This window comes from Bos indicus x Bos taurus, chromosome 26 (assembly GCF_003369695.1).
Source record: "Bos indicus x Bos taurus breed Angus x Brahman F1 hybrid chromosome 26, Bos_hybrid_MaternalHap_v2.0, whole genome shotgun sequence".
Lineage (NCBI taxonomy): Eukaryota > Metazoa > Chordata > Mammalia > Artiodactyla > Bovidae > Bos > Bos indicus x Bos taurus.
The window spans coordinates 27221259-27241993 of NC_040101.1; the positions used below are offsets into that span (position 1 = coordinate 27221259).

Below are 20735 nucleotides of genomic sequence, written 5' to 3' on the forward strand. Positions count from 1 at the left end.
CAGCCTAGCCTGTGATCCAGGGCTAGCCTTATGCTGCATCTCTGCACCTCCCTGGTGACCTTCATCTGTTAAATTCCCCCAGGGCTGTTGAGAGTATCAGATGAAATGTTATCCATGAAGCACACAGCCAGCACTCAATACTTGATGGTGACTTGGTGAGTCCTAGTTCGGGGGGCTCAACACAAAAGGCTGAGCTGTCTCTCTCAGCTCCTTTCCAAGAGTGAGGTCTTACAGGCGGTCTGTGCATTTCAAGGTTTGCTGTTCAAAATGTAGCTGGCAGATCAGCAGCGAAGCTTCATCGGAGAGCTCGTTAGATATGCAGAGTCTTGGCTCCATGCCAGACCCACGAAGTTACAGTCTGCATTCTAATGAGATGCACAGGGTATTTGTATGTGTAGGAAAGCTGGAGAAGCACTGTTTTAAGGTCCAGTGGAGCCCTTCCTTAGACTGGCTGATTGTCTTCAGCACTTCCTGGGTGTTTGGTTACATTCAGGCCATTCACATAATATAAACCACTGGCCCTGTGTTGGTAAGTCAATTTCTGATCTAAAGTAGAGGTGCATGGGAGACAAGGCATCACACCTGTGAGGGCTGGTTCATCGATCTCAAATCCCTATACATACCTGAATTGCCTGCCTGTTTTCTGGGTCCCTGTTGGTTGGGGGTGTATGTCACGGCACAGCCCTCTTCCCCACCCATCACCAGCCTAACCAGAAGGGTGCTCAAGCCCCAGCCACACTTCGTCGTCAGTAAGTCGGAACACTCTCCCCTCCCTTCAAAGATGGGGTGAACTTTGGGGCCAAGGTGATTGCTACGGTTTTTGTTTCAAAAGTCTCTCTGGAGATGGGAGATGGGAGAGACTAGCCTAGGAACCGTTCACTGGTGGTTTTGATGATAACATGGTATCTAGAGTCTACATGTACCGTCGTGTTGTACTGTTAGGAGGGGAAAAGGCTTGAGTCTCTTTTAAGGAGTCTCCAGCAAAAAGGTAAAGACAAAAAAATAATAAAATACAATAAACTGAGATTCTAAAGGAGTATCTTTTGCTCTTCTTTATAAAGCATTTATTGCAGACCTAAATTTCAAAACAAGCCAGAAGAGTGACTGGTAATTTGGTGCCTTCTCTGATTGGCAAGTTTTTTTACTCTCAGCTTCTTGTTTCTGATCTGAAAGATGAATTTACAACTTTAATAGTTGGTAATTGATGAAGATGGCTTAAGTAAGATCTCTGTAGTGGGCAGAGCTCTTCTCTCTAAATAGTAAGGCATGTTGCAGAAGGAGTTCACATGTGAGCCCAGTAGCCCAGGGATACTAATTGGCTACAGGAGAAAAGTTGCAGACAGCTTTCTGAGGAACTATGTGTACGTTTAGAACTTTTAACAAAATTAACAGTTGTAACTGAGAGATTTCTATTTAAGGATTATAGCTACTCTTTATTAAGTACTTATTTTTGTCAGACTGTGCAAAGGGTTTCATGTGCTTATATTCATCTCTTTCAATGACAACAACCACACTTTGCAGATGAAGGCTCATTGGCTAGAAAAGGTATGCCACCCACACCAGAGTGTTTGCATTTCTTTAGATTTTGTTTCAAGTTTCATATTATGGGCTTTTTAAATTATGTCAGTTAGAGGTTGATCAGTGTTGTCCTTTTGATAAAGTGTTCCGACAGTAAAGGTCTTCTCTAGATAACACTTTGTCCCTTTTCACTTAACCTACCCAACTTCAACAAGCCACCTAGTGTTCGATGCTGGAATTGCATGCATAGTACCCAGAAGGAATGACTTCTGCCAGCTGGCTTTGTAAACATCAATGTATAAAGGAACCATGTAGTGACAATCGTCACAGATAACTATTTTCCAAACCATGGTTCAACAGGGGACTAAAAATAAGAAAGAAATCCCACTTTATCTTTATTTTTCTATGTAACCCTGAAACCAGGAAGTTTTCATTTGGAGCACCAAATAGAACCTTAGGAAATGTCACTTGGTTTGACTTGTTCATTCATAAAACTGGGTTAGAGAGAAATTCTGAGCCTGCTTTGCTGTCCACAGTTTCTTGTGCTGTGCCTGACGGCTCTTCCAACATTGAGATGGTTTCCTGTGTATGGTAATGGATGTCCCTTTATTCAGAAAGGAATCAGACCTGGCTTTAGTCCCAGCAGTGTGTGACTTAGGGCAAGTCGGAAAATACCTCTGAACTTCAGTTCCTTCTTCCTTGGTCATGGGGATTTTGAAAACTGAAGTTTTTGAAGAGCAGAAACCACGTCTTATTCATTCAGATCCCTCCCCCCGCCACGAGGACAGGTCGTAGCCCCTCTGTAAGCCCGAATTTCTCCACCTGTGAAATTACTGGACTTGATACTGTCTGGGTTTTCTCACACACAGTCTCAACATTTTGTCATCTAATAGCCATTAAGACCAAAAGAACAAGTGCCTAATGGTGAAATATCATGCAAAGGGAAAAAACATTTTAGAGGAATAGAGGTCTTCTAGGCCCACCTCAAATCCTACTGTGTTGGCAGAATGCGGCTGTCTCTGTATAAGGCCAGCTTTGTGTCCTCCCCCCAACCCCCATTTCCTCTAGAAAGCGTAGAAAGCCCCCTTGTCTTGAATGCTTCCCCATGAAGAGCTCCTGCTGAAAGGCTGCACACACAGCCAAGGCTTTGACCTTCACCTTTGCCCTGACACAACTGGTAAAAGAGTTCTTATCCTCTCCTTTCTGGGGGTGGGGGAGTGGAATCTAGCTAGGGTGAGCAGAAATTCAATGAAACTATAAATAGAAACATGGCCTATAAATAATGCTGCCCCCAAATATCTGGAGGCACAAACGCTGCCCAGCAGTAGACAGTCACAAATCACGGTGGCCTGGAAGTGAGCAAGCCCTGTTCGTCTGCTTGATGTCTCTTGGGATACTTCAGACTTGTTGCTGGGGCCTCGTTTCTCTTTCTGGGCTCTAGAAATGCCCTCGTTGTTTGCTGCCCTGGTACCCGTCTTCTGCTAAATCTTTTTTTGTGACCAGGCACATTCACTGAAGCAAAGTAACAGTGCCTGGAGTCAGACCTGGCTTTAGCTCCAGGACTATGTGACTTGGGGAAAGTCAGAAGATACCTCTGAGCTTCAGTTTCTTCAGATCTTCCCTGGGTTGGAAAGATCCCCAGAAGGGAACAGCTGCCCACTCCAGTATTCTGGCCTGGAGAATTCCATGGACTGTATAGAATTCTGTAGAATGTATAGAACTGCATAGAATGTCGCAAAGAATCGGACTCCACTGAGTGGCTTTCAATTTTGCTTTGTGAGTGTTTTTAACATAGATAAAAGAAAAAGAAACAAAGCCTACACTTCTCAAAAAAAGCAAAATGGAATGGACAAAGGAGGAAATAAGTAGAAAAAACACCAGACCAGAAATCCAGTGTTAATTCTCAACACAAGCCTGCCTCAACTTACTTATGTGACAAAGATTAAGTGACCAGCTCTTTGAGCCTCTTTAGATCTGTAAAGTAAGTTAGATTAGCTCAGTGGCGTCTAAGCCTAAAAGGTACATGAGATTCACTTGTGTGTGTGGTGGGTGGGGAGGGGGCGGACGGGGAGGGTGTTTATTTAAAATGCAGACTTCTACCCCTCTCTCTAATTCAGAGGGTCTGGCTAAACCCCAGGAATCTGCATTTATAGTCAATACCCCTAATATCTCTGATTCAGGTAACCCAGGGACTCTCATTCTCTCAAAAGTAGTGCCAGGCCCTGTATCAGTAACCTACTGCTGCATAACAAATATAACTCCCCCAAATTTAGCAGCATAAAACAATAAACATTTATTATCTCACACAGTTTCTAAGGCCAGGGATTCAGAAATGGCTTAGGTGTATGGTTTTGACCTGGGCTCTCTCATGACGTTTTTAGTCAAGATGTCATCTGAAGGCTTGACTGGGGCCGGAGGATCCACTGGTAAGGTGGCTCACTTCAGACTGCAGACTGGTGGCCTGCAGACTGGTGCTGGCTGTTGGCAGGAGGCCTCGGTCCCTTCCCAGGCGCACCTCTGCTTGAGTGTCCTTACGACTCAACGGCTGTCTTTTCACAGTGTGAGTGACCCCAGAGCAAGATCAAGAAGGAAGCCACAGTGCCTTTTCTAACCTAGTCTTGGGAGTCACACCATCATTTCCAAAGTGTCCTGTTGGCCCCACAGCTTGGCCCTATTCACTGTGGGAGGGGGCGATACAAGGCGTGAGGACCAGGAGGCCAGAGCCACCGGGGACCACCTTGAAGGCAGACTGCCACACGCTCCTTTGAGTCCTCAGTTCTGTGAGATGGTGTCAATGGTGGCAGCTCTTGTTGTTGGGTTAGGATTGGGGTAAAAATTGGAAGTAAGAAAAACAGCTGAGCTGGGGACTCTGGGGAATGTAAATTTTAAGTGCAGACGCTACAAATTCCACCCTGGAACCAGGCTGCCAGCCCAAGTCCTGCCGAGTCCCAGCCTGGCTGCTAACTTGCTCTGCGAAGTCAAGCAAGACATGGCCCTCTTTGTGCTCAGCCTAGACCTCAGAAAGTGAGGGAGCTGGGCACAGTGACCTCCAGGATCTCCTGGTTTTACCCCCCAGGATCCATTTGGATTGTGGTAGGTGCAGATACTGGTGAGAACACAGGTTTGAGCTTGTGCTATGCGTGCCAGACAAGTGTGTCCCCCTCAGGGTTCAAACTTGAGGGAGAAGGGCTTCGGAAGGGTCTAAGGGGACTGTGTCTTCCCAGGAGTAATCTGTGGTCTGTGGCCATAAGAGTTCAGGAACGTGTGTTTCTGCAATGTATAAAGTCAGTGGCTCTCCTCTGCTGTGTGGTCCATGTGATTGAGCCCCTGTTACCATTGTCTGTTCAAGTACCACATCTCATAACCTCCCAACACACTTATACACAGACACACACACACACACACACACACACACATTCACACATACACTCTTTTTCTCTCACTCTGCCAGCCACATTGAACTCACCCTAGCTGGTTTCTTTTATCTCTGGCCCTTTGCTCACATTCTCCCATCCTCCTGGAACATTCTTTTCCCTACCCTTAACCTGGTGCATTCCTATCGCCTTTCAGGCCTGTCTCCCTCTTGTATGTCCCCATCATAACTGATTGCTCTGCGGCACAGTACCCACCCAGACCCTGTTCTCTGGGAGGGGAGGGGCCCCGTGCTGTGCATACTGTTCCCCATCACGTCCCAGCCCGCAGTCAACACACACATCAGGGAAAGCTGAATGATTAGGGAGTGAGTGAATGATACATCCTGACCATGTTTATGGGGTGGAGTAGGGTTGGGATGTACCACCTGGGGAAACATGCACAGAAAAGAAGGAACACAGCTAAAGAATTAAGAGGCCAGGAACTTTCAGACTGCCAAAGAGAGACCATGACACATCCAGTTCCAGCTCTGCCGTTTACTGGCTGTGTGACCTTGGGCAGGTCACTCAACTTTGCTGACCTTCAGTTTACCTACCTGTAAGATGGGACCCAGTTACCTAGATCATAGGTTGATGTGAAGATCAAATAAGAGAATAAATATAAAGTACCCAGCACAGTGCTTTGTACACACCAACTACTCAGTGAATGTGAGCTATTGTTTATATCATCCTCACCTCCATTGCAGGAGGTGATAGAATCCAGGAAGATATTGGTAGGAGGTTGCTGAAGAGAGTTGATTGTCTGGGCTCAGTTCTACCAGCAGCCAGAGCTCAAGAAAAGCCGGCTTTGGGAACAGTGTCCACTCCAGAATGCCAGACAAGAACCCCTCTGGCTGGCACAGCCAGGCTTGTGGTTATGGGGCAATTATCCAATGGACCTCACATCCTGGGGATTTTCCTCTACTTCAGAGCATCGACAGTGAACCAGGCCTTTCAGCACTGCCCGCTGAACCAGGACTGCCCTGGCCTGCCCCACAGCCTCCTCATCTGGCTGGGCCTTTCTGCTCTGTCTCTTCAAGCCCCAGAGGCCCTGGATCCCTGACTGCCTGCTCCCCCCTAAACCCTCCGTCCCTGCTGTGGGCCATGCCACAGGGAGAGCTTGCCGGGAAGCACTGCCCAGCGTCCCACCGTCCCCTTTCCTGAGGGCAGCCTCCCCTGGCAGGGAGGAGCTGCGACTGCCAGGGCTGAATAGGGCCCTTTATTCCTGGGCTCCCAGAGGGAGGGTGCTGAGCCATGCCCACCACGCCCGCCGCACCCACACCCACACGGAGTGGGGGACCGCCTGGCCCTGATGCGGGGCTCTGAGCTAACCACACTCTCTGGCCCCACTCTGTCTGGATCCTGGAGGGTGAGTCTGTCCCTGCTGCGGCCCCGGTCTGGTCCAGCAGGCCCCAGTGTGTGTGGGGTGAGCTATGTATACTAGTGTGTGTGTGTGTGTGTGTGTGTGTGGGTAAAAATAAGAGACAGTCTGGAGCAAAGGTGTGTCAACACACACACTCACACTTATGCAGCAGCAAATGTCAACCAAGGGCCACTGCCTGCCTGTCCTTCTGCTGGGCCTTAAGGAGACCTCATGTAGGATCTCACCAAGAGAGGCAAGTAGAGAGGCAAGATCACTACAAATCTCAGTGAAATCTAGGAGAGAATCAATCAAGCCCTGGGAGAGGGAGGCAGAGTGGTCTGCCAAGGCCTCGAAATGAGGTGACCCAAAGGATAGAAGGCGTTCGCCATGCAAAGGGCAGCGGGAATTGTCCCAGGAGAGGGAATGGCAGGCATTCAGGCCCGAGGTGAGAAGGCTCTGGATGTGTTTGTGGTGCTAATTAAATCCCCACATGCCTGGTGCTGGCCTGGGGAGGTGAGATGGAGAGAGAGGCATGAGTCAGATCCTGCCCGTTGCAGTGAGGAGTTTAGATTTTATTTTCAGTGTGCTGGGAAGCCACATGCAGGGTCTTAGTTCCCCGACCAGGGATTGAGCCCCTGCTTTTGGCATGTTAAGGGTGGTGTCCTAACCACTGGAGCACCAGGGAAATCCCAGGAAAGATTTCATTTAAAAAAATATTTGGGCTTCTGGGTGGAAAAAAGGACTAGGAGCAGGGGTGGGATGGGGGTGGAATTGGAAATCAGGCAGACTTAAGATTAGGGACTATTGGCCAAGCGTCATGCCTCATCCTCGTCCTTCTCTGTAACAGCAGGTGTCTCATATCGCTCCTCGCGTATGCCCAGCACCATGCACTGTGTTTGCCCCAAGTGCTGTTTCCAATCCACATCCCAGCCCTGTGATCCCACTTGCCAAATGAGAACCCCGATGTTCAGGCAGCTGAAGGTGCCTGGGACACAGACATTTTAAAGACCTTGGGCCTCTCAGCTCTACAACCCACACCCTGATCCTGCTGCTGGCAGTTCAACAGTCCTAGATTTTTAGTTTCTCTTAATGTTTCCACTAGACCAAGAATAGAAAAATACAGCTGAAAGGTGAAACCAGACTGGTGTGACCGTGCGTGGCTGGGAAGGCCAGTGCCCTCGGCCTTTGCCACCTGTCCCACCATTGGAGTAAGTATTACATGGTTTACCGAGTACCTGCCAGGGTGCGTTCAGCCCTGTCCAAGCTCAGCTCTGAATGAGGCCATAGCCTGCGCTCTGAGGAACCTCAGTGGTACCCAAGTGACATTTGTCCTCAGTGTGGCCACTTTAAATGCTATTATATTTAGTACAAAACCTCTTCCTTCCCTGAGGCTCAGGGCCACATTGCAATGTTCCCTCTCCTCCCAGAGTCAAGCTGGGGCAGCCCACATTCTCTGCCAATCCATGGCGCCATTGGGACAAACATCCTTCTCTGAGCTGATATCTGTCGGAAATCCTGAGATGCTGGCTACCTTACAGGCAATTCATAAGACCTGGGCTTCTCTAAACTAAGTTCTTACAGGGACTTCCCTGGCAGTCCAGTGGTTAAAACTCCGAGCTCCCAATGCAGGGAGCCTGAACCCGCATGCCACCAACTAAAGATCCCATATGCCACAATTAAGACCTGGCGCTGTCAAATAAATAAATAAAATAAGACCTTATAGCTCATGAAATATCTCCAGCCTATGTCAGGGCTAAAGACTACCCTGGGTATTCTCCAACTCAAGGGAGAACAAGTCAGCAAATTCAAAGGCTTTGTTTCTATCTCCACTGTTCTTCCCATAGCTAAGCTTGTAGGTAATTTATTCCTTGTCTAATTAATGCCAATTAACAAATCAAACATGTTCACATTTCACACTTCCCTCATATCAGGGATCTACATTCACTGTGCATTTAAATTTGTTGCAGCTTGAATTAAATGATAAAGCATGTATTTTAAAATAAAATTAAATATCACTAAAATCAATAAATGTGTTAGTGTCCCCTCTCTGCAACAGATATGACCCACCCTGTTAGTCCAGAGGTCTAACATCCATGCCAGCCCTGAAGTACCAAAAAACCCCCACTTGAAATCTGTTCCTGTGCCATGAAGTTCTTCTCCATTTCTTGGCCTAGGTTCTGGTTACATTGGGGGGCTCAGTTTGTGAAATTCATTGAGTTTTATACATGCATATGCACTTTGCTGTATGTATATTATATGTGCCTACTAAGTCGCTTCAGTCGTGTCCAACTCCTTGCAACCCTTACATTTCCCTTCCCAAAAAGCGCTTTCTTATAGAAAATAAAGAAGAAAGTGTTCTGGTCCCATAACTCTATAAAACTATTCAAAAAACCTTCAATTCCATTTGGTTCAGTAAAGTCAGGTTAAAACCTCTGATCCTCCAGGACTTGGGGCTTGCTTTCTGACAGACACCCAGAAACCACCCCCCGCCCCCAGCCCCACTGAGGGTGGAGGAGTGATTTTGTTCCCTTCAGCCTGGACTGCACTGGGAGTGGGCGCCTCCACGCCAGAACTTGGGAGATGGCTGTTCCCTCCTCGGCGTGCCGGTTCTTACTGTAAGTGTGCTGCGGCTGCAGGAGGGTTAAGGTTTTTCTTGGTGACAAAACCCCAGTGGAGTTTGTAACTCTGTTTCCCTGAGTGTGTGGAACCGGGGGCGGAGAGTGCTGAGGGGCAGCCGCACCTGTGTGAGTCATGCCAGAGTGCCCAAGGCGGGTGGATGGAGTGAGTAATCCTGCCCCCATTGTGTCACGCTCTGCTCTTTGAATCGGGTGGATGGAGGAAGAGGAGAAACAGGAGCCATGGGGGAAACACTGTGTGTTTAGGGGGCAGGGTTTGAATCAGGAAAGGTTCTACAGGCTGAAGGGAGTTAGCGTCCGGCCTTGGGTGGGGAAACCAGGTGGAAGGGTGCACAAGGAACGCTGCAGCGCCGGACCCCACGTGCCCAGTGAGGAGGTGGGCGGGCCAGGTGGTGCCCCCAGCCCCGCCCCGCCCCACCCCACACCTACTTGACCTAGACTTGTCGGCTCCTAAGAGATCCCATTCGTTCAACATTTATTATGGGCTGGGCTCCACATTAAATGCTTTAATACACTTGTTCATTGGCTCCTCATGATAATCCTTTGAGTTAGACATTACTGTGCCCTTTTGCAGTTTGAGGAGACGGAGATTCAATTAGGTTATGACTTGTCTCATATCACACAGTGTGAGCTAGATGTATTGAAATGATGTAAAGAACTAGATGTATTGGGTTGGCCAAAAATTCATGGAGGTTTTTTCATAAGATGTTACAGAAAAACTGACATGAACTTTTGGACCCACCTAAAGAAGGAGCCTCCTGGTGACAAGGACTAGACCCATCTCCATCTGATTTAAGAAAAAAGTGGAAATTTATTGACTCACCTAACTGAAAACCTCAGGGGTAATGGCTTCAGGCATGGCTGGGTCTCTAGCTCTCAGCTTTGCTTTCTTCTCTGGTGACTTCATTCTCAGGCTTTCCCCAAATGGTGATGGGGAAGTGCAAAGATGCTTCCTAGCGATTTGGGACTTACAGTTGATGAGTTAGCAGCCCCTGTAGAAGGAGCACTTCTCTTTCTGGTGGTTCTACCAAAGTCCCATTCTGATTCTCACTCGACCAACTTGGGTCACATGCCCATCCGTGGCTGGACTATACTAATTGGTAACTCCAGGAGTTTAGGGTAGGATGAGCCTTCCTAAAATCACACAGACTGAGAATGAAGGAGAAGTTATTCCTCCAAAGAAAACAGGCACAAATTCTGACAGCCAAAACCCACAAATGCTTACCATGCTAGACTTTAAGCCAAGGTGGGATCTTGGCATGGATTTAGAAGAAAAAGATTCGTGGGAGCCAGAACTCAGGGCATGGAGTCAGGATTCCCTGGGCTGTGGACCTTCCTCAGTGGGACCAGGTCCTTGCAGAACTTGTGTGTGCTTACTGCTTCCGGCCTCAGCATCTGGGCTTCCCCCCAGCCTTCCCCCAGCCCACAGGGCCTTTTGTCTCTACTGGTCTGGGTCAAGGGCAAGCAAGGCCAGGTGTAGCATGTAAGAAGCAGGCTTGGGGGCAGAGTGCAGACTGAGCCAGGCAGAAGGCCGCAGAGAGTGGGGCTGTCGTCTCGGCCACATCAGAGGCTGAGAGCAGGTGTGAGCCGGTGGCCAGCTGTCCCCAGACTGCAGCAGGTCAGAGACAGCATACAGGCTTCAGGGGCAGCTCTGGAGAGACAAGCAGGGGCCTGCCTTTCCGCTGCAGTCAGCAAACAGCTGAGCATCGAGGGCAGGATCAGCTTGCAGAAACCTGGGGAGCCGGCAAAGGCTGACCTTGTTTCTCCATTCTCTTCCCCTCCACGTGTTGTGTTCCCTTCCTTCAGAGCCTCTGTGTTCTCTCCCCTAACCAGACCCTGTTGTCCAGTGAAAAGCTGATGCCTCTTTGTACTCAGGTCTGAATGATTAATGAAGTCCCAGGCTGATTCTCCCTGGAGCAGTCTGGGTCCCTGCCCGCTGGGGTTACTCCTGGAGTTGGGGGTTAGTAGTATTAGCCCCTTTGAAATTGAAGGCATGAAAATGAAGGAAGGGTGTTTTTTGTTGTTTTTCGTGGTGAAGGAAGAGCCCTGAGCAGGTTCAGGCATTAGGTTCTCTTGGTCCTCCTCCGCCCAAGGCTTTTTATTTAAGAGCGTCTGTCTTCATCAGTCTGTCAGCACCACAGCCGTGCAAGGCACCCAGGCTGGGCTGTCGGACACAGGGTTCGTTTTCTGGCCTGACCCACTTCACCCAAGGGCCCACGCCAGGTCGTGAGCCTGCAGAGAGCTGGGGGAGTAGAAGATTAATTATTCCCTTTTCCTCTCCATAGGCATTGCCTGTGCCTCGTCACCCTGTCTTATCTGTTCAGGCTGTTATCACAAAATACCACAGCCTGGGTGGCTTGTAAACAACAGAAATTGATTTCTCATAGTTCTAGAGGCCAGAAGTCTGAGATCAGGGTTCCAGCATGGTCAGGTGAGGGCCCTCTTCCAGGCTGCAGACTTCTCTCTGCATCTCACATGTCAGAAGGGCTAGCTCTGCAGGGCCCTCTTTGTAAGGGCACTAATCCTGTTCATGAACGCTCCACCCTCATGACCTCGTCACCTCCCACAGGCCCTACCTCCTAATTACCATCACGATGGGCATTAGGGTTTCAACATGAATTTTGAGGGGCACAAACGTTCATACATGGCATTTTGGTTAGGGTGGGGAGTCCCTCTAGTAACCCTCACATCTTCTTTCCTCTAATTGCTTTGGGAAATTTGTCGCTTCTCCCCAGGGTACCATACCAGCCCACAGAGCCAGAGAGGACCCCTGTCCCCCATTCCCTTAGCTTGCAGATACTAGCAGTTTGTCTCTCCCGTTTTAGGTTCCAGAGACCCTTGACCCCCTCTCTCCAGACACTGCCCCATCCCTCCTAAGGGTATCAGGCAACACCCACATTCATTACACCCAGCTCCATGCCAAGTATTGCCAGGGCTAAAGGGAGTAGAGAAAGTCATGCCTGACCTCAGGATGATTACAATCCAAGTAGGGATCAAGACTCTCTAAAGTGTCTGGTCAGCCCTGTGGACTCTCCCATAAGCCTTGTAAGTGGGTTGAAGAGTAGCTCTCAAAAGATATGTCCACTTCCTAACCCCTGGAACCTGTGAACATGACCTTAGTTGGGAAATGGGTCTTTGCAGACCCATTAATTAAATAGAGGATCCTGACATGAGGTCATCCTGAATTTAAGATGGGCACTAAATCCTAAAGGAGATAAGTCCTGGGTGTTCATTGGAAGGACTGATGTTGAAGCTGAAACTCCAATACTTTGGCCACCTCATGTGAAGAGTTGACTCATTGGAAAAGACCCTAATGCTGGGAAGGATTGGGGGCAGGAGGAGAAGGGGACGACAGAGAATGAGATGGCTGCATGGCATCACCGACTCGATGGACATGGGTTTGGGTAGACTCCAGGAGTTGGTGATGGACAGGGAGGTCTGGCGTGCTGCGATTCATGGGGTCGCAAAGAGTCGGGCACAACTGAGCAACTGAACTGAACTGAACTGAAACCAAAAGACAGGTGTCCTTACAAGAGAAAGGCAGAGGGAGGTTTGAGACATAGGCTGAGGCACAGACTGGAGTGATGCTGCTGCAAACCAAGGAACACCTAGGGCCCCAGAAGCTGGGAGAGTCGAAGAAGGATTGTTCTCTAGAGCCTTCAAGGGGAGCGCAGCCCTGCTGACACTTTGATTTCAGACTTCTGGCCTCAGAACTGGGATAGAACACATTTCTGTTGTTTGTGGTCATTTGCTTTGGCAGCCCTGGGAGCCTGAGTCACTCTCCTTTCCTTTTTGTCCTCAGATCCAATTAGACAGGCAGGAGTGATGTTCATGGAAAACGAGGACTCTGTGTCCTGTGGTCTGTGAACCTTGGGGCCTCCTGTGGTCTCCCTCTAATTTAAGCAAGTCCCTCTGATGCCCCAGTTCTCTGGGTTGCACTGAAGAGAGAGGGTTGGGAGCACCTGTGTCCTCGGAGGGCAGGGTGGCTGCGGGGAGCTGGCCTGTGCATCAGGGACCCCTGGGAAGGTGAGAGGGTCCCCTGAGGATGGTAGTTCCCTCGCAAATTCCCCATGACAGCAGGAGGGGAGGGCAAGAGTGGGGTGACTGCCAGTGGTCCAGGAGGCTGGTAAAGGAGGGCGAGGCAGGCATTCAAGGAAGGCTTCCTGGAGAAGGCCTTAGATGATAGAAATTGAGCCTTATATGGGGAGGGATTTGGGTCAGCAGGCCCAATGACACTTAGAAGAAAACCGGACTCCTTTCTGTGGCTTGTAAGACTCCTCATGGCCTCTTTTCCATCTTCCATCTTTGCTCTGTGTCTGTGTCTGAGCCCTCTTGCCCTGGAGCTTTGTGTGGCTGGCTCTTCTCCTCCTCAGTCTCCATGGAAATCAGAGACTATATCCCTTCCATACACATCCCCTCCCCTCCTAGAAGCTAAACACCTTGAGAGCAGGGCCTCCCCCATCTGTTATCAGTGGAGCAGGCCCTCCATCAAGACAGTGATGGATGGATGGATGATTGGAAGGAGGGATGGGTAGATGGATGGCATTTCAGATGACAAAAATAGCAAGGAAGAGGGAGTTATATGAGGATATATTCGTGCATGCGTATATGCTGTGGATTTTGAAGAGGAGAGGCTGCCAAGAATAGATCAGCCTGGACAGACCACACGAGGCCAGCCCTCTCCTATTTCCCCTGTAGCCAGTACCCTCTCATTACCCCCGTGCAGTGGGTACTTGCCCATTTGTCAGAACACGTGCCTGGTTCATGGAGTTTTCCCGCAGGCTCCGCGTGGCTGGGGTGGGGGATCCCCCACAATGGGTACCATGTCTGGTGTTTCTGCTCTTCCTATGTGCCTGAACCCCCAACTCCTGCTCAAGGAATCCCTGTAGTTACCACACTTCACAAGGAGGAACTTGGGGTTAACAGCTCTCAGAAGTTTCAGTCCTTTCTTTAACCACTTCTCCCGACCAGTGAGAAGGAGCCATGTCCTCATCTCTCTCCTTGAAATAATTAATTCTTTAAAAGCAAATGCCAACTACCAAGACCCCTCACGTGCCACTAAGATGCTTCATTAAGTGCCTGGTATCCTGTGTGGGAGGGAGAAACACTCTGCCACCTAAATGCAGGGACCTCCTGAGTCAATGCCCACCTGTGTGTCCCTGCCCAGAGTGGACACTCATGGTGAGAAGGTCAGGCCAGATTGCAGGGGGGTGGGGGGTCAGGCAGAGCCAGCCTCCCCCATGTGATGCCCTCCTGCTTATGAGGGTGAGCATCCCCCTGTTCCCACTGGGCTGGCACCTGCTCAGCCAGGCTGGGGATGGGGGTGGGGCATTAAGGGCTCTTTAAAGGACAGGGAGGTTTGCCATTTCGGGGAGCTCTTCCTCCCCAAGTCCACCAGGGTCACCTCTCCTTCCCTGCCTCGTTGGTCTGTTGGTCCTTTTGCTCATTCCCTTGCTCACTCTTACCCACTCACTCATTCACTTGTGTCTGGTCAGCAGAGACTCCTGTAGCGCAGGGCATCCTCCACAATCGGTGCTTGTTTCATTGCTTGCTTCATTCCCACTCAGCCCCCAAGGCAGCTGCTCCCCAGATCGCCAGCCCAGCACCTGGCGTGGAGGAGATGTGAATCACATTCCCATCACACACGCGAGAACATCCTTAGTGGCTCTCACTGCCTTACATGATCTGAGCCCAAGGAATTCTTTGGAGATTTGTTGCCTTCTCTCTCGCTCTCACTATCTTAGCTCCAAAACCCCAGGTTGAAATCCCAACTCAGCCACTTAATAGCTGTGTGACTTAGGACACGTTCTTCAATCTCTCTGAGCCACCATTGCCTCCTGGGCAGAGTGGGGATAGAAAAAGCAGTTGCTTTAATAAAGTCGTGGTACAGGGACTCCCCTGGTGGTCCAGTGGTTCAGACTTCATCTTTCAATGCAGCAGGTATGGGTTCGATCCCTGGTCAGGCAGCTAAGATCCCATATTCCTCACAGTCAAAAAAAAAACAAACAAAAAAAAACCCCAACATAAAACAGAAGCAATATTGTAACAGATTCAATAAAGACTTAAAAAAAAAAACTTACAAGAAAAATTTAAAAATAAATTAAAGTGGTGAGGATTAGGTCAAAGAACCCAATGGGAAACTGTTAGCCTGTGCCTGGCAGGAGTAACCACCTAGCTCCTATTATCCCTCACTCCTCCTCTGACCCCTCAACGACTGCACCCCAACATGCATCTTAGGACTGTGAAGGGAGCAGCCACCAAGACCCGGCCCTTCAGTCTCCAGATGAGAATGCACAGGCCCTGGTGTGGAGGGGCCTGTGCACACAGCCAGCCTGCCGCTCGGGCACGACTTGAGCCCAGGACTCCAGCTGAGTGCCCCTCAACCTCTCAGCCCAGCCCAGAGTGGCAGGAAGAGGGGCCTCCGCTCACAGGCTCAGGCCCTATTGGGCTCAACAGGTCTCTTCTCTGCTTTCAGGAATGAGTTAATCCTGAGGTCTGTCTCAGGTCCTGAGTGTAATCTTCCTTACGATGCTTATCATATTTCTGGGGCTGCATCTGCCTGGCTTTGAAGGCTCTGGCAGGGGCCTCTCCTGGCCTTGCCGTAAACGGGCTGAATTACATTTACAAGAGGCCTTTAATGCCCCGTGAACCCGACTTCCTTAATGGGGATGTTCCTCCTCCTCCTTTCTCTTTCTCTCCCTTTTAATATGGTCACCGGTTTGGCCTTCCAAGTGTGGTTTGGATTCCTAACAGAGAAGTCAAGACCGTAGAGTCCCTTCCAGATCTGCCCTCCCTCCCCCTCCCCTCCCCGACTCCTGGCAGCCTGTGCCAAGGCCCCAAGAAAAGAAGACAGTGCTCCAGTCAGGATTTCAGTGAGAAGGAGGGAAGCCCTGTTGGGAGTCCAAAAACTCAACTGGGAAATAGCTTGTACAGAAATTCTCCTCTGACTTTATACCTGAGCAACAGACCCACAAGCTTTGGGAGGGAGATGGGAGGTGTCCAGCCTGGAGGCATGACTGCAGAGGGTGGGCTTGAGGGGCAAGGTAGGGTGAGGAGCCCTCCCAGCCCCCTCCCTGTTTCGGCTACCCCAGCCCTCTCTTCTAAATTTCTGCATGTCTGGAGGCCTTAACTGTCCCTTAACTATTAATTTTTTTTTTTGCTAGTTCTGTCTCAGCAACTGGATCAGGTCCTATCTGATGTATCTATGTCTATATCTATATCTGTATCTGTATATCTCAGGAATACCAAACCCAGTCATAGGCTTGGCCAGCCCTGAGATGGAGGTCCAGAAGAGGGACCTAGTTTGTCTCCCCATCTCTCTGCTCTTTTTTGTCCTGCGATAGGATGAGAAAGAGCAGGAGTGCTAGTTTTGGAGGGTGGATCAGTTACTTTTTCCCCCTTTGAAAGAAGCACAGGACAGAGCCAGGTCTGGGGGCCAGCCCGCCCCCAACTCCGGTCCCTGCCCCTCCAGGTGCTCTACCTCGCTGCAAGTGCTCCAGGTTCTTGTGGGATACTGTTGGGCTGCTGGTGTCACTGAGCCTGGGTGGCCTCCAGCTCCTGACAGCTAACCGGCTCGGGTAGAAGGCCCAGAACCCTGCCCAGGGCCGCCTGTCATTTCATAGGTCTGGAGAGCGGGTCTCCTCCCACCGCACGTTTATCTCACACGTCATCCCCTCTGGCTGCACACGTGTACTTCCTATGGCCCTCAGGCAATAGATCGACAGGCAGCTAAAAAAAGGGGAGGAGACAAAGAGGCCAGGAATACCAACTCTGTGACATCTTCTCCCGAGGAAAGACGGTCACCTCTCATGTCTTGATAAATCACATTTTATCTCCTTTCAAAAGGAGCACATGGAGGAGCCCATTCATCTTGATGACACGGTCCAGTCTGCACAGTGTCACCTCTCTGCGCGGGACGCGGCCCCTCTACCAGGCTTCCATGAGAAAGGGAGGAAGGGGAGCTTGAGGGAGCATCTGAGAGAGGGAGGGAGGTGCTTGGATCAACAAGTGCCTATTGGACGCCTGCTGTATGCAGAGGCTTGTGCTCAGTGCAGGTGTGGTGAAAGAGGAGGAAGCAGCCGCTGCAGGGCCTCCAGTTGACACTGAGCGTGGAGGGGTGAGGGACACAAATGAGCAAGAAGTCACACGCGATTTAATGAGTTAGGTACTCGGCAGTCTGGCTGGAAAAGGGCTGGTGACCAGTACCTGTGGTGACAGGGAAGTCAGGGAGCACTGTAGCAGCTGCTTCCAGGGCCCCCAGGGCCCCTTTCCATCCCACTCTGCCTGCCAGAGTCTGCTCATGCAGACAACTGGGAGCTTTGTCGTAGCCATGGGAACATCCTCAGCCAGGAGCGCCTGTGAAGCAGTGCTCTCAGAAGCTCAGACAAGCAGGGCGTTGGCGGTGAACACCCCAGTCTCCTCGCCCTCGTCGAGGATACCTCTGTAGTGCGTTCTACACACGCCTCGAGTTCCTCAACAGACCTGAGCTGCCGCCATCGGGTGATTAACTGGCAGGGTGACACTTCCTTGCCTGACCTGCCTTAATTCCCAAGATCAATTCCCAAACAACTTGCACTCACTTCCTCATTTCTGGGTCCACTTCTGGGGAGACAACCTAGACCAACACAAGGCTCATGCTTGGTGACTCAGTGGTAAAGAATCTGCCTACCAAGCAGGAGGTGTGGGTTCGATCCCTGGGTCGAGAAGATTCCCCTGGAGGAGGAAATGACAACTACTGCAGTGTTCTTGCTTGGGAAGTCCCATGGACAGAGGAGCCTGGTGGGCTGCAGTCCATGAGGTCGCACAAGAGTCAGACCCAACTTAGTGACCAAAGGATAACAGTAGAGGAAGCTTAAGTATCTTAACCTGCAGTCTATTTATTTGTTCACTCAATGGGAATCATCTCATTTAGGACTCCTAAATGAGATGCAAGTGATTAAAACGCATCTCCAACAAGTTTCAATGTTAAAAAATTGTATTATTTTATATAAGGGAAAAGTCCCAGGTAGACCCTGGGTTCAGGAACAGCTATATCCAGCGGCTCAAATGATGTCAAATGGGTCTGCCCTTCACCATCTCTTGGCTCTGCTTTTCAGTCATTCGGGAAACATTTGCTGAAGGAATTCTCTGGTGGTCCAGTGGCTGGGACTCCACGCTTTCACTGCTGAGGGCACAGGTTCAATCCTTGGTTGGAGAACAAAGACCCCATAAGACACATGGTACAGCCGAGAAAAAGAGGAAAGAAAAGGAAAAATTATTGAGCACCAGCTCTGTCCCAGGCTCAGATCCTTTCTCTTGCTTTGTTTCCATCTCTGGCAAGGATAGAGATGGTCACTAGGAGCTCCAGGCCTTCATCCTGCCAGCTTAGCAAGCGTGGGAGCAAACACTGGGAGGAAGAGGGCACCAGCAGAGGTCTCAGGGCCGACCCTCGTTGGTCCAGATCCTGTCCTCTTGCCCGTCTCTGAGCCAATCACTGTGACTCTGGGTAGCTAGACTGGGTCACATGCCTACCATTGCTGACGGGGCTGTTGTCAGCTCCACTTGAACCACACGGTTAGAAATGGAGGAAGGAGGCTCTCCAGAGGGGCACTGGGTGGTCTTGGGACAACAGATGCCTGTTAAAGCCATGAGGTGAGCCCCTCACCACATGCTGGGCTCTTCGGGCCCTAAGATGAGTCAGACAGGCCCTTGGTAGAGGGGGCTCACGAATGTCAGCAGTACACGGCAGAATGTGGTGTGTGTCTTAGGACTAGACAAAATGTGTAGGTGTTCTGGAAAAAGGGTAATTACTCTCAGCTCGGCAATCAAGGAAGTCTTCTAAAAAGGAGGCACTGACCTGGACATTGACGGCCACTACGCATCAGACCCAGGAGTTCAGATTCTAAGTGTAACCAGTAGAGAAGGTTTGGGAGCTGGCATTTCCCAGAAGCCCTTGCCCATACTTGTAGAGGGATCTACCAGCCCAGCTGAGGGGTCCATTGGGCTGGGGTAGCCGCTCTTCCTTGTACTGTCCTGTGCCTGCCCTGGAAATAGCCACCCACCTAAGCTAAGAATAGGAATTCCTGCCCAGCTGGCAGGAACGAAGGCAGATTTCTCAAGGAGGGATGGGCCTGAAAACAAAGCATAGCGTGTGGGTTGGGCCACCCTTTGTATTTATTCGTGAGGTCACTGGAGAGCCGCACCCACGTTGGGGCATGGATCCTGCCATTAGACCCAGACAAGGTGATTTGGTCAAGATGGCAGCCTCTGGGGCTCCTCACCTGCCCCAGAGGTCCTGGACCCTCAGCCTGGGGCGTCTCCTGCCCCCAGGGAGAGGTGACCACTCCTCTCTTGTTTCCTTGGCAGCGGGCGGAGGTGGGGGCATTTGGTGGCCAGCTAAGATGCTGAGAAGCTGAGGGAGAGGGAACGTGGGGTTCCAGGTTCCTATGGCAGCTTCACCCAGAATCACCCCGCTCATGAGCTTCTCTTCTTCCAGGCAAAATCCTCTTCCGGAGGAGCCACATCCGGGATGTAGCTGTGAAGAGGCTGAAACCCATCGATGAGTACTGCCGGGTAAGAGGGTGTCTGAGGCTGGGGAGGGGTGGTCCACCTGCCAGAGATTCTGTGCATCTAAAAAAGAGGGTTGTCCATTCAAAACTCTCTGCTGTAGTTTAGCAAGTGCACCCTGAGGCCCGGTGTTTCCTGGCCAGAGGGGTGGGTGTGGGTGTCCCTCAGGGAGGGGTCACCCCAGGACTAGACTGCCTCTGGGGCGCAAGGGCTGTGGGCTCTACTCCTTTCAGGATACGTCTGTGTTTACAAAACACTCCTTTAAATCACTTCCACCAGCTTGGGGGCTCTGTGCAGGGACCTCCGCTGAAAGGATTTCGTGTGTGGCATCTTGCTGGATACAGGAGAACTCTTTCTTTGAATTCTCTTTGGGACATTTTGGAATCAGTCTCGGGTTCAGTATCATCTGAAATGCATATTTGTTTATACACAGAAGTCTTGGTAGATACAGACGCTCATGTACACATGTTTATAGATGAAAAAACTCACCACACAGACACACACACACGTACGTACGTACATTAGAACAGCCAAAGCCCCAAAACAGACAGGCAGTGACCGCAGGGTCATGAAGCAGAACCCGTTTGTCTTTCTACTTTGTCCAGAGCCTGGGACCCCTGCAGTGAGGACGCGAGGCTGCCACTTCGGTGGCCTTGGAACATGGCCTCTAGATGGCCAGACCACCTGGGTTTGAATGCGTGCTGGCTGTGTGAACTCGGGCATCTTACTGAACTTCCCGGAGCCTCAGTTTCCACACTTATCCAATGGCAAGGAGACTGGTACCTCGCAGAGTGTAGCCGTGAGGATGCAGTGACCGGACAGGCGCAAGGCAGCCGTGCAGAGTGTCCGCACAGAGGAAGCATTTGATGGATGCTGGCTTTTTGTTATTATTATTACAACACCCAAACAATTCAGTGTTATCACGGGGCACTACTGGCTTTTAATGGAGATGGAATTTCCTAGTTAAGTGAAAACTATTGTGGAGTCTGACTCAAGAATCTTGAGGAGAAGCAAGTGGAGGATAATGTTTTGTTGTGAGTGCTGGTATTAGAGTGAGAAGAGCTGGGGTTGAATCCCAGTGCCCCACTGACTAGCTGTGTGACCCTGGCAAGTTGCTATACCTCTCTGAGCTCGTTTCCTGATCTGTAAGATGGGGGGTAAAAATAACTGTCTCACGGGGTTCATGAAGGGGTTGAGCAGGAGAATGTATCTCACAGTGTTTGTAACTTCTGAAATGTTCTGTCCCTACATGGAGTTGTTACC

General features: G+C 50.3%; 1 protein-coding gene across 5 annotated transcripts in view; it reads left to right on the forward strand.

The window, feature by feature from the left end:
• The window catches only part of SH3PXD2A (SH3 and PX domains 2A), a 249230-nt gene that overhangs the window by 106476 nt on the left and 122019 nt on the right, over nt 1-20735 (forward strand). For all 5 annotated transcript variants that reach the window (XM_027529520.1, XM_027529521.1, XM_027529517.1 and 2 more), the window contains exon 4: nt 19402-19478. In XM_027529520.1, coding sequence (XP_027385321.1) covers nt 19402-19478 — 77 coding nt within the window. The remainder of the gene's footprint in view (nt 1-19401; nt 19479-20735) is intronic.